The 15,149-nt window shown below is 32.5% G+C and overlaps 1 protein-coding gene across 1 annotated transcript; it reads right to left on the bottom strand.

Annotated features, from left to right (window-relative positions):
* Positions 1-1,014: 1,014 nt before the first annotated feature.
* Positions 1,015-13,291, bottom strand: LOC132755536 (LIM/homeobox protein Awh-like). The gene is made up of 6 exons (XM_060746409.1): positions 12,993-13,291; positions 10,347-10,531; positions 8,025-8,242; positions 6,250-6,443; positions 3,789-3,873; positions 1,015-1,184 (listed from the first exon to the last, which is right to left on the bottom strand). The coding sequence occupies exons 1-6, from the start codon at positions 13,107-13,109 to the stop codon at positions 1,126-1,128; spliced, it is 858 nt and encodes a 285-aa protein (XP_060602392.1). The 5' UTR covers positions 13,110-13,291; the 3' UTR covers positions 1,015-1,125.
* Between the last annotated feature and the right edge of the window lie 1,858 nt (positions 13,292-15,149).

Genomic DNA, 15,149 nt, shown 5'->3' with positions numbered 1-15,149 from the left:
GATATACGTCTTGATAACATACATGTATACATGATTGTTTAAACTCATAATAAAATTCATTCTCAACGGTAATGAACTAATCAAATCTGCATGAAAAAAACCCTGAGGGAAATACCCTGTATTCAAGAAAGGCTCTTTTGTGCGGCAGTTTTAGCAAATGATTTAAGAGTGTGTTAAAAAATTTTGAAATTGTCGTTTAAGAGAGGTACAAAAATCACAGACATTTACAAAATATTGTTATATTTAAACACGAATGGGACATCTTTTAAAAATTGTTTGAAAACCAGTTAAATTGTTGTAAATGATGTCCCATTCGTGTTTAAATATTAAAATGTTTTTGATAGAGTGTATACAAGGGCGTTTTACGTTGGGGTCGGGGGAGCAGGATCTGACCCTCAAACGTCTGTGACAAAAATCGCTTTTGCCTTGAACAGGAATCAAATGAATATCTCATTCATTTGATCCGCGTGACGAAATGATGCCGTTAAAACTCGTAGTCTCTGACTTGATCGAGCTCGTTTATGGCAGACAATGAAACGTGCCACACAAACCGCCTCCCCTACCCCCCGAACCAGTTCCACCCACACCCTCCATTACAAGCTTAAATAGTACTTAATTTCCATCAATGAAGGAATCGGCCTCAGCCCACAGCTGCTAAAATTTTAATATCAGATTTTAATTTAATATTGATTTTAATATTAAACTCAGTGAGTGTTTAAAAGTCTTGAAAAGAATTTAATTTTCAGCTGTTCACATAAGAAATAAACAAATATATATAAGAAGTCAAAACAACGACCTTTTTTCATCAATAAGATAATTATTAAACTTCTAATTGGCATGAGGTAAGTTTGAAACACAATTACTGGGTGGTGTTTATAAGCAACCCATTGTTTTTATACCACAATGATCAAGGTTTGTGTGTGCATCAATAGAAGTCAAAGAAAATAAATTGTACTTGAAAAGAAATAATATTTATTATGAAAATGAATTAAGAACAATGAAAATAATATATGAATAAATGAAAAGCACTCTTATTGAATTTGTTTGGTTCACTGATGTTTTACAGTCTGTCGTACGCAGTAGCAAAATTAATGATCCTGAGACATATCACTGAACCAGTCTTTCCTATTCTGAAAATGGAATGGTTCCCGGTGAACAAGGGTTAGCAATCCAGTGGCAGGTACCTGATAAAACAACAAAAAATGAATAAATAATTGCATTCCGATAACGGAACAAGTTGAGGTATTCCGATTGAAATGGGAAGCGGTGCATGAAATACCGAATGACACTTTTAAAACGAAAAATATAAAAATAAAAAAAATGATCGATTTTTTTATCTGACTTTCCCGTTCATAGGCTTTGGGTACTGTCATATTTCTGACTAAAGTCTGTATGATTGGTATATTGCGGGATATAGAATCACCTCTCTGACTGAGTATAAATGTAAGAATGTAATGCCGAACAATAACGGAATTCCACAAATAACAGAAATATCTTAAACCTTATTCTATATAACCGATTTTTGTTTGGAGTATCGACAGTCACTGTTTCTATCTTTCACCAAAAATATATATGTTGGGATTCAATAAAAACTAAACCACCATGTTGTAAATACATTTTTGCAAATTTTGATACCAAAAAATAACTTGCTTACTGGTCTTAGAAACAGTATATATGATTAGTTATTAAGAATCATGAAAGGTTATATGGCCGTATATAAACGGTTGTTTGTTTATATAACCCGAGCCGCTAGTTTTTGGCAGTTTGTAGAGTTATAGTGATTTAGTATTTGTATGGAAGTAACATTACTAGTTTGTTTACATTTCGCTACTTTTATGACACATTGTATTACATTTATTGCTACTTTCTACATGTTACAAGCATCCTACTAGCCCTTAAATCATTATTTTAATGTTATAAAATTCATGGTTGAAGTAAAATTGTATTCGTTTCTAAGGCATGTTGTACCTTTAATTTATGATAATATGAGAAGAGTTGCAGTGACCTAATCGCACATGTAACATTATATATCTAGTGTAGTTATTCCGATTTGTGGTCATGTTAAAGGAACTCTACTGAGGTCCAAAAAGATTAAACATGAAATTTGAATTTCTCACATATATCATTTGGAGAATTGAATACAGAAATATATGCAAAAGTTTATTAAGAAGAATGCTCAGAAATAAATTGAAAATATTATTTTGTGCTATGCTTTGAGTGAAAAGCGTTGCAACGCTTTAAATTTCAGGTCAGTAATCACAATAAGAAGAATTATTCTGGATAAACGGAGTGAAATAATGATCTGATTTTCTTCACACAAATAATTCGTCTTAATCTACATCATATAGAACATCAATCTATATAAAAATTATATCCATTCCCGTCATGTCAAAAAAAACAACCTCAGTGGAGTCCCTTTAAATTAGTCACATCTAAAGGTTACCATTATTCAGTACTTCTCTGCATTAAGTTCACCACATTTTAAATTTCACAATACTCCGTACGCTGTTTGCCTTAAGGAGACATGCCACAAATTGTGGGAAAAAATCTTCACAAAATTGAATTCAGAAAAGAATATTTTTATAGTGTCAGAAATGTATAAATGTTCACAATTCAAATGAAACTTTGAAATGCACTTTTTAAAATATGTATAAACTAAGACTTGACTGTTTTACATCACAAAAAAGTCTACCCTGCTACTAACGAGGAAAGAGACATTTCTACATTTTTGCAAGTTATTAGTAATTTCTGAGAACTTCCTTTTGGCCTGATTTTATCACATTTGTCATTTCCTTTTCTCATTATAATAAATACATGTGTATTTAAGTTTTCATAGAAATTAGTTCAAATCTTGAGGTGTGCTCCTTTAAGTCAATGTGCTGTTAGCGGCACCCACATGGGATCCCATACAAACCAGAAAGGCATCGCAGTAAAATAACCTCAAGCCCTTTAAATTCTTAAAAAAACTTGATGTTCCTACTTGAAAGATGGAGTGTGGACTCGACAACATTTAATTGATACTTTGCAATGAATAAGGAACACTTATTTCGATAGTTTTAAAGAATCTAACACTCAGATATAAGTATTCAGGAATCCCAGTGACAATTATTTCCCCAACTTCAGATACATTTACATTGTATAATGCTTAACATGATTAATAACTAAATTTCCTCTGACATATGCTCTTAAATTACTCATATTAAAAAGATCAGTATGAATATAAAATTTCTTTATTTTCTTTTATCTTTTGTGTGTGTGTTTAAGTACATTTGTATTTATTTCAATTATTATTTTTGTGTGGTATAGTTTTTTGTGGGTGTTAATGTTTTATTTTTTTATTCTACTTATCTATTTTATTTTATTAGTTCTTCATTTTTTCTTTGGGGGGTTGGTGGTTGGGATTTCGGTTTAGTTTATTGTGTCTTCGAGTCACACTGGGAATGGTGATGACATACGGCAAGTGGGCAACGTTCAAGTTTTAAGGATACACTCAATATTGCCACCAAAGATCAAATTTAAAAAGCCATTTTAGTAGATCATTCAATCATAACATGATAGGTATCAAAGTGCAATATGAACTCATGGTTTTTTATGTCACGTTATTCGGAGTCTGTCATTCTCTTAGCGGAGTACTTTCATCAGTGATTTTTAAAATTGGAGAAATTACTATTATTAATGAAAGAATTATATGATAAATGGCCTTAAACTGTTCTGAAAGACACAAACATTCCAATTCCAGTAATTATATGTTCAAGGTAATATTTTTGATATATAAGGAACAAATATACCAGCTTTCTTTGACTGATTTGCAGATGTAATGCTGCCGCTCAATAAAAGCTTTTTATTCCTTGCACGTGCGTTCTGAAACCATATCTGAAATAATATGAAAAAAGGTTTTTATGCAAGTTTAAAACAAACGCGAGCTGTCTAAAAAGCTCCATTTTTCTCACAGTGCTGGGTTGTAAAGTAAATGGTGTAGATTAATTGATAATTTGACTTTAAGATCGCAAATACCTTCGAGGATTTGACCCGAAAATAAAAGAATGTGACCAGTAGAACTCATAAATTTACTTCTGAATGCAAAAATTAAAATTTTAGGTCAATACTTTTTTTATTTAATGACCACACTCATGTTTTCGTAAAACAGATCCTAGTGACCTTGACCTTTGATCTGTTCAAGATACAAGTTTATGTGGTATTAGTTATACATATTTTTGACATGATATATGGCCCTATAAAAAGGATTGCTTGTATTTATAACCCGAGCCGCTAGGCCAAAGGATAGATCAACGCCGCCGCTGAAACTGCATTTCCATCTTTACTGGTGAAAGAAGACCTCAGGTGCCCTTCCGTGCATTATTTCAGCCACGGGGTAGAACCACCGACATTCCGTAAGCTAGCTGTATAGCTTCCTCACATGAAAAAATCAAAAGTCGCTGCCGTAATTCGAAGCCACAGCGACTTCAACGACCATAACCACACGGCCTCGGTCGCCCCCACCCCCGCCCGTGACGGTCATAAAAAAGCAAGACCTGTCAACGAACAGCATGCTTCACTTTGCTTTGCTCAGAGCTAGATAGTGTAATATAAGGATTATGTCTCACTTAATTATTTTTTGTTATACTAGTATGTGCATACTTTCATATTTATAATTCGGTGTTGTTTTACCATAACCATTTCCCTCACGTTATTTGTCATATCATGTAAAGTTATATGATTAATGTAATTTATTATAAAAGGTGACTAATAGGTCCATTTGACCGGGTGCAAAACTCTTTGTTAAATTGTATTGTATTGTATAAATGTTCATTGCATAATTATGTCACTATAATAAATAATTTTCTACTACTCTCTACTTTAAGCAAAGTAGAAACTGGAGCGTAATTCTGTAAAGATGATTGATAACATGAATGAATACACATGTTAGGTTTGACGTGAATCGCTTTCATAGTTTTCTGAGAAAAATGACATTAACAAAAAAAAAGTTATCCAACGCCGACGCCGGAAGAATGTTACGACAATGACTCCATTTTCTCCTCGAAAAGAGGATCTAAAAATAAATTGTAATATAAATGAACTATACAGTTAAGTGCTTGAGCTTGAAAACAAGACAAACTGTGAAAACCTGACTGTATACATTCTGCGTATTAATTTCCCCTAAGTGTTTTAAGTGTTATTACTAACAGTTATTATAAACAATTGCTACTTATAGTGTATTAAGTGTATTTAAATTTAGAATTCAAATTAAAGTTGCATGCCTTCAGATGAGCAAATATATTTCAAATAAATCAAACCTGAGGAAAATGTACGTATAGTTTAAGAAAAGGTAAAAAGGTATTCAAGATTTAAGTAAAAATTGACATGCTATGTGAGATTAACGATTTGTTATTCCGTATTTATAACCATATTTATACTGCGTTACTAACGCAGAAATGACTTTCTAATATTGTATTTTTTTGATATTTTGGTAATTTACCTGGGTTGTGAGTGCTGTTGTAAATGTGTTAATTGCTTCCTTTTGGTTACTTCCCAATATTTTACTATTTTACCTTTATATACATTTTCAAATTTTCATGAAAATTAGCACGAATCTGGAGGCATGCTGCTTGAAGATATAAAGCCTCTCGCAGCGGCATATTCACATATACATATACTATATCAATATCAAGTGTTATATCAATATATAATATACATTCAGGCTTATATACATCGGCTTATTTTGAGTGTACACCGAGTGCAAGTCTTTGGAGGGACTTAGATCTATATATCAAATATAGCTTTGTGCTATATACTAGGGATCTAGGGGATTTCTAAGCTAATTGTACTACTATTGTCTTTATCTATAGTTATGAAAATAACATCAAGTACATATATTGAATGCATGAGAAATTGCACGAAGACTTACGTGTACAATGTTTTAGAGAGTTCAAAAATTATTTACTATTAGAAAAACAAAACATATCCAGGTGTCTCTATTGTAATCAAAATGGGTTTTATTTCATTTTTTAACAAGTTTTTTTTCCCTTGGTATTTTTCTTTTGTTTCACCATAACTAAACATGAGATATAATCAAGAAAAATGTGCTTTTAAATGATCTGTATGACTTTAATACAAACATTACAGATGTTTAGTGTAACGAAAAGTTATTGTATTCACAGCTAAAATGTAGTATCGCACGATCATTTAGCTTCCTTAAAATATTTTTTAAAATGCATAGAAATTATGAAATTATTAAACAGAAATGATTACCATCACTGTTTTTCTTGGATGTCCAGTCATATCTGCTATTCTTTCCATTTCTTCTGGAGAAGGGTTTGGATTTCGTCTGAAATTGTCTTGTAGAAGTTTGGTTTGAACTTGTGTAAAAGTTGTTCTCGGTCTCTTACCACTTAAGCCCCTCTCATCCGTTTCTGAACCACGATAGTCCGAGTCAACAGAAGATACTGGAAATATAGATACTTATGTCATTTCATTTTTTTCTATTCATTTGTTTATTCTTTTTTATTTACTTATATTTTTTTATTTTTTATTTTTGAATAATGAAATGGATAATTTTGGTATTTTTTCTGTGTTTTGACACCGTTATTTCTATGTCTAATTGATAATTGCACAACAAGTTTTTTTCTAGTTTACCTTTTAACTCAGCGTGTATGTAAAAATCCCAATAATACCACAAATCGCAGAAAGATTACGTACAACTTGTCAATATAACATAGATTGCGAGGTCCATTTTTATTATTCAATAATGATTAAGAGGGGGTGAGGGTGAGAGTTTATAAAGAATTTTACGTTCATTGGTTACATATTATATAAATATTAAGGGCGGCGTTGGCCTAGTGGTAAAGGTGTCTGCCTCTCAACCCAGGGATCATGGATTCAAGCCCTAATCGGGTTACGACCATGTATCTTTATATGACACCAGTTGTGGTTGGTTCCAGGAAGCGGACTCGAAAGTGTTATATTAAGTTGAAAGAACTTGTTTCACAATCGAGCTTAAATGAATATGTTTAAACCTTAACCATATCAAGGAAGTTTGTTTTATGTATATTTATTAATGAAAAATAGTAATAGTTTACATATCATAAATATTGTTAAGGTGACGCAACCATATTAAATATTTTTATGTATGTAAACTATGTATTTTAGGCCGGATGCCTAAGAACACAAATAAAGTTATTTGAATATAACTCGAATTTAAAATAGTATGTGTATGCACCATTAAGTGTTTTGCACATTATGCTTCAGAAATGAATAGATTTTAAACAAATAAATTTTACTTCTTTAGAAATGGCAAACATGTATTTTGTTATAGTTTTAGAGAATGTTAGATGCTTGTTACCTAAAGAAATTACCGATCAATGTGAAATAATTTGTTGTAAAAAAGCAAAAAAGTAATCAAAATTAGTATATCGACTTCAATACAAAATACTAATTCACTATAATTATAACTATACTTTTCAAAAAAGCAACAAATTAAAAAGATGGTTCAGGTAATTTGCCAATGAGTATCATTTTGGATTCTATAAAAGTACAGTTATACCAAAATTAAACAGCTTTTGAGTAATAAAAGTAAAGCAGTTCTGAGACATTATGGGCCTTTAAACATAACGATCATGTTACTTAGATAGCTAAAGAAACCATGATCAAGACACAAAACACTGACAACAATTTTGAGAAGTAATCTGTTTTAAACTTCGATTTCACAAAGGTGAATTTTCCTTGAGACTCGTGCAATATGACTTTTGTACCCCTTGATTTTACGCCAGATAGTCTGTACAAAATTTCTACCATAACGTTGAACGTAGAAGTTTTGTTTGTGCACAGGAACTTGAAATTCTGTCAATATTAACGATAATATCAAAAATATACCCCTATGTAGTATAAATCATGTTTATTTATACTATATAGGGGTATTTTTGGATTGTATCGTTGATATTGATAAAATTTCAAGTTCCTGTGTTTGTGATTAGGTCAGAATAACAATAATTATGCCACAACTTTTAGCAAGTCTTCCATGATGTTACCTGATATATTATCGTCGTCTGGCGTAGATGGTCCATCACAGTGATCTAAGCACATAACACCTTCCGGTCTAACTGCGCATGCGTCTCCAGTGGTTAGCTTCCGTTTGCATACATGACAGCAGAAGCAATCCAAATGGTAAATAAAGTCACGCGCTGTCCGTACCCAATCAGATGGCAGCAATGGCTCGTTACAACCAACACATTTTGGACAAAATCGGCTGGAAAAAAATCAAACTATAAACGCAGTCAAATAATTATTGTTGGAACTACTAGTTTTCCATTACGAAAAAATAGTGTTTTGATGTTTTTTCTTTATTTATATGCAAGTTACATTTTTGCCAACAAGTTCCATAACAAAATTAATTTATTAAATTCTTTGTAATATCATATAAATTGTTTTCCATCACTATTTTTCGACTATCAACATCAAAAAATGGCTATAAATGGTCACGATTAAACTAAACAAGAGCTGTCTGCAGGACAGCACGCTCGACTATTCTAAGTGCTTGATAGTAAAAGAGCCTTGATAATGTTAAATTTTTTAAGTTCACAAAAGGGCTATTTTTTTTTTTAAATTCATGTTATAGGCCTTAGAGAGAGTCTAATTATACAGAATTGGCTTGACTATTCGGAAGGTAATGTCACAAGGTTTTTTTTATTGAGTATGATAATACTAATTACCTATGAATACATAAATTTGACAGAAAAGGTAGAAAAGCTTGTTATTAAGATGTTTTATCAAGTAAATCACTGCTTTATTATTATGAATGCATAAAATTGTCCCAAAAAAGGCACCAACCCTTCAGTACTTATTGAGATAACAGCTTACAAGCAAAACTTTACCATGAATTTCTAAGTTGAAAAAGGGGAGAAAAATCAGCCTAAATGCAAGATAGAATTATGGATCTTTGTCAGTGACCTAAAATTATGACCCTAAATGCATATGTGAAGTTTAAATAAATATCTTTAATAGTTATTGAGATATGTAAAACTTGCATGTAAACATTAACCAAGAGACTAAGTAGAAAAGGGGATATGAATCAGCCTTAATGCAAGATAGAGTTATGGAACTTGGTCAGTGACATACAATTATGACCCTCCAATTATGACCCTAAGTGCATGTGTAAAGTTTAAAGTAAATATCTTTGAAGACCTTTAACCTTTAACCAAAATTTCTAAGTTTCAAAGGGGCAAATAATTATGCAAATATTGCAGACAGAGTTATGCAATTTTGCAAACTGATGTACATTGTTACTATAAATAAGTATTTTAAATTTCAATTGAATATCTCAAGCAATAATTGAGATATTTGACTTTACAAAAAAACTTTAACCAAAATTTCTAAGTTCCAAAGGGGCATAATTCTGTCAATATGGTAGACAGAGTTATCGTACTTGTCAATCTGATGTACATTGTTACTATAAATAAGTATTGTAAGTTTCAATTGAATATCTCAAGCAATAATTGAAATATTTGACTTTACAAAAAACTTTAACCAAAATTTCTAAGTTAAAAAGGGGCATAATTCTGTCAATATTGTAGGCAGAGTTATCCAACTTGTCAATCTGATGTACATTGTTACTATAAATAAGTATTGTAAGTTTCAATTGAATATCTCAAGCAATAATTGAGATATTTGACTTTACAAAAAACTTTAACCAAAATTTCTAAGTTAAAAAGGGGCATAATTCTGTCAATATTGTAGGCAGAGTTATCCAACTTGTCAATCTGATGTACCTTGTTACTATAAATAAGTATTGTAAGTTTCAATTGAATATCTCAAGTAATAATTGAGATATTTGACTTTACAAAAAACTTTTACCAACGCAGACGCCGACGCGGACGCTGACGCCGACGCCGACGCCGGGGCGACTACAATAGCTCTCATATTCTTCGAATAGTCGAGCTAAAAAAATGAAAAATCGCAGGTCACTATGTTTTTTGACTTCGTTATCAATAAACCTGTACTTTATCTGACTCTAAACAAAATACTTCACGTAACAAATGTGACGGGCCTGGACTTGGACTGGCAACAGCCGTAAGTCTAATGTTTTCTCAACTTAGTTCAGTACAGTTTCACTGCCAACGTCATCCAAACACTTTCATAGCAACGGACCGCGTCGTTAAAAGGTCAACACTCTTCTGAGAACCTCAACAAGTTTTATATAAAATCTTGAATTGTAATTTCTTAAGTTAAATATTCACAATAATTGCGTGAAAAAACATGGCAAGCTGAGAGAGTTAAGAGTAACTGAAAATCAATTGGTCTCATTTCTTCAAATGTGCATTTTGGAATAAAAACAACAACATCCGATTGCTCACCTTTGGTAGTGATATTTGCAATAGACTTGTTCGTCTCTGACAAAGCAAGAGGTATGGCTGTCCAGCGTACGAAGACATAAGCAGCATCGCAGGCACGACATGTGGTACATCGAGTCTCCAACCCGAAGCAGCCAGCGGTCATGTATCACTTTACGGCATCCCTCACAAATAGGTTTGGTCTGTATCTTTATTTATAAAAAATGAATATCAGGAAAATAACAAAACAACAATGAAAGAAACATGGGCATGTGTTTGGTTGCAACCGGCATAGAATATATCGCTCTATTAAAGGAACTTAACTGAGGCCAAAAAGCCAAAAGTTAAAAAATTCAAATTTTAAATAGATAGAGTGAAGCACTGATATGGAAAAGTCTGGAAAGGGTAATAAAAAACTATACTAACAAATTTAATGAAAATCTATTTGTACGATTCTTTTCCAATGTGAATGAAAAGCGTTGCCACGCTTTTCATTTTGGCGCCATTTTGCGTTATAAAAATGAATATACTGGGAAAAGGAGCTGAGGAAATGATCTGAAATTTGCACATAAGTTATTGCTTCAAACTTACATGAAATGGATTACAAATCTCTGGAAAAATATTTACAGTCACGCCATGCCTAAAAACCTCCGTGGAGTCCCTATAAGTCCACAAATACACTTTCATTATAAGCCCCTCCCTTAACCATGCCTATGTTTCTTTTGCTCAGATATTTTTGCAAAGGCTACCTGAAAATATTATTATTAACTCGAAAACGATTTTTTATTTGTGAATTTATGTATTATGTTTCATTTTTTATAATACAAGTGTGTCCATATGACATGAATGTCCTTATTTCATGTGCCTGTCACACTGACATATCTACATTCCTATGACCCTCTTGTTTATTCTTATACTTTTTTTATGAATGTGGTCAAGTTTATTTATGTACATATGAATATGCAAGAATATGTATTATTACTGTATGTAACATGGTTTACTGTTTGTTTACAACTGATTTGTCTCATTATCCCTTTGGTATATCTATGAAAACGTGACAATCACCGTGTTCTTCCGTGACATCTGCTTTAAAAGAACGATGTACTTTTACCAATTCATGCAATTTACTTAAATAACGTTATAAAGACTATGTAACCTACGATGTTCTTTTAGCTATTGGTGCAATTTACTTAAATAGTGTAATAAATGTGCATACACTTCCTGGTAAAATAAGTGTTAAAAAGAAAATAATAACTCTGTAAGACTGATCTTATCCTTCTTTTTAAAGACCCATTATGCCCCCAGAAATACTTTTATTTTCATTTCTCAAAAGCTTTTTATTTTATTTTTGGTGTACTTTATTAGTTTCCAAAAACTTACTCATTGGCCAATTATCTGAACCCCCCTTTTTTCTGTTGTATTTCGGCAATTACATTGCAGTACATTTATAGTGATTCAGTGTCTTGTATTGAAGTCAAAATACTACTTTGCTTACATTTTGCTACTTTGATGACACATAATCTTACATTTGGCGCTACTTTCTTCAGTTATTCAGTTTACAAGTAAAACACATGGCAATATGGCCTAAAACAATTATTCAAACGTTATAAAACCTTTGAGTGCCCATTCTAAAAAGGTAAAAAAATCGATTCTGAGGCATAATGTGCCTTTAAGTACGCATGTATATATATACTTTTATTGTTTTATTCTAAAATTTGAAATAGACGCGTTTATTAACGAACGGCTTCATGCAAGTTTATGGGGCGGAACTGTAGCTTTCAAAAATGATTTAGATGATTTATTAATTGTTGTCTCCCTTGAATTCATCTTTTCTATTACGTTTTTTTATTGTAACATAACCATTTACCAGGATAATATATAAAGAAAACATTCAATAATTCAAGAAACATCAAATGACACTTATCCTAATTAACTGTACATGTAGTTCAGTCTAACCAGGGTCTTTCAAATTACCTAATCTAAGCGTTTTTTTTTTGTTGTTGTTGTTGTTGTTGTTTTTGTTGTTATAATTTTAATTATTATGATCATTAGTATTGAATGAATGAAAGTCTCGCTGTCACTGTTAAATTTGGACTGTAAAATTTTACAAGTGGAAGATTACCTCATGGACCCTCTGTATATTATTGCAAGTTTGTATACAAATTATACCACTAGTAATCCCTTATATGGCTGGATAGCTTCATCACGGTGTTAAGAAAGCCTAGGACTTTCAACATGTTCAAGAGGTTTTGGTAAGAGGCAAGTAACTCAAAGACAGTAACCATATATGACTACCATTAATTTTAGTGATCTCTCGGTTTCACATTCGAAAATATTATCATACGAACAGCTAAGAATGCCAATTTATACTAGTAATAGATTACCCGTTATAAACAAGTGACTGCTTACGGCGATTTGGAACATCGTCTTTATTACATCACATGTGCATTTGTATTGGGGTCTGCGTGTAGCGTTCCAAGTTAAACATTAAAATATCTAATTAATCACAAGGGTACAGAAATAGTAATATCATACTGATGAATATAATACAATATGCTCCATAACATGTAATGTTTAATTGTTATCTGCATAGGCATTATATTTAAATGCTTTATGCAATAAACTTTTGAACTAAATTGAATTGAATTGAATTGAATAATACAGTAATACCTTCACTGGCCCCGATCCAGTAGTAGAACGGAATTGATCCAGCGGTGAGGAAGGGTTCGTCTGCAAACTATCAGATCCCGGCGAGTTAACAAAACTTGATATGCTCCGAAAGTCCATAACGTATGTCTCAATAATAATCAGGGCATTGGTGAAGCGCGGGAAAAAAGCACTACCAAAATGCACGTGAATTTATAAAGCACGTAACCACTCACCTTGACTGAAATATTTGGTGAGAAAATAATACGTTTTCGCGGTAACGTTATGCTCAAACTTGCAAGAGCAATAAATAAATTTACTATAAGTGATAAATCATGAAAAGCGTGCGCGTTCCTATTGCTAAATATGCAGACGACAGGTTTTGTTACACTAATAAGACCGGGGAAATAAAAGAATAACTGTTAACGGATTGTCAATCAGGAGGACGGTGAGATTGACAAGTTGTTGGTACTAAAATCCGACCCACAGGCCATAACGTATCATTCAATGTGACATAAAGACATATGAGCCGCGTCACGACAAAACCAACATAATGCGTTTACGACCAGCATGGATCCAGACCAGCCTGCGATTCCGCGCAGTCTGATCAGGATCCATGCTGTTCGCTTACAGACCCTATAACAAGTAAAGAAACTGATAACGAACAGCATGGATCCTGAATGCGCAGGCTGGTCTTGATCCATGCTGGTCGCAAACGCACTATGTTAGTTTGGGCGTGACACGGCTCATATAACCCTTTCTTATTGCCGTAACAGGTTGCTTATTTAATTTGTATTGTTCTAAGTGATTTAAATAAAATAAAATTCATTAATTTATTGGTATTTAATGATACTGTTAACGCTGAAGGAAGTATAAGTACATATAAACATAAGCTTTGAACAGGTGCGACTTTGTAAGCAATTATTGCTTTTTGGGGATGCGAACTAAGTAATCTAATTATAACAACCTTAAGCTTATTAAATCTGCATACCTTCAGATGCGCCAATATATATCTAGAAAATCAAACTTGAGAAAAATTGTACTAAGATTTTAAAAAGAGTTTTCACGTAACACATTACATTATATATGTGATTCATGGCTAATTTTGCGGTTTTATAACCATGCAGTAAGAGCTTTACATTGTATTTGTTTATTTTTGCTTTTTTGTTGTTGTTTTTTTTGGGGTTTTTTTGGTTTTTGTTTTGTTGTTTTTGTTGTTGTTGTTTTTGTTTCTTTGTTTGTTTCTTTGTTTTTAGGTCATTTACGTGGATTGTACATTATTTATTATTAACAATGTGTAATTACTTTCTTTGTTCATTTCACATATTATTTAACTTTTAAATAAATTTCAAAATTTTAATGAACATTAACATGGATCTGGATGAATGCTGCTTTATATGTAATTACAAACAGTGAGCTGTAAACTTTGTGCCAAATAATAACTTCGGCAATTTCAATAAATACTACATAGCTTGTAAAAGTGATTTTTTTCGAGATGCATGTACTTACCACTTAATTAATAAGACGATGAATGTCTGTTGTAATGATCTTTTAAAAAAAAATATGAAAACGGTTATTTTAGCACGAGGTTTTTAGTGTATAGATAATTGGTAACTTGTAAAGGGCGGGAATTCTGTTGGTACAGATGCATGAGATCCATGAATGAGTAATCTCCCCTTCCTTTAAGATTTATACCAACCCTATAAAATGTTTACCTGTGCTTTCACCCCAGTGGAACCGACCGGTTAGCTCAGTAAGTAGACCGTTGGACTGAACAACAGGCGATCCGGGTTCGATTCCCGTACCGTGCAGGTCACTTTCATTGTAATTGATCATGAAAGATTTTCTACGATCATTCGCACTGTACCGCTGATCTGGTATATACAGATGTTTCAGTACCTTGCGAAATTGAAATTCCTACAGAACTTGAAGGCAACTGGTACTGGCACACTGCTTGACAGCCTGTCCAGGAACGATGCGGTGGCTGAACTGTGCTCTGGTAAATTCAATGTGGCTAACTGCGGTAATCCGGGGTGAAAACTACCAACACCACTACCACTCAGCTCAGTGGTGTTATTTTTTTTTCTGGTCCTCCTACACAGTTATTATTAAAGACTGACTACCACTTCAAGTCAGTGCTAGAGGCGTGAAAAATGTTACATCTGTGAAAGTGGCAATTAA

The sequence above is a fragment of the Ruditapes philippinarum genome, unplaced genomic scaffold (genome assembly GCF_026571515.1).
Source record: "Ruditapes philippinarum isolate M1 unplaced genomic scaffold, ASM2657151v2 ctg1860_1_1_1_1, whole genome shotgun sequence".
Taxonomy (NCBI): domain Eukaryota; kingdom Metazoa; phylum Mollusca; class Bivalvia; order Venerida; family Veneridae; genus Ruditapes; species Ruditapes philippinarum.
The sequence above is the reverse complement of the archived record's forward strand: the minus strand, read 5'-3'. Positions and strand labels throughout refer to the sequence as shown.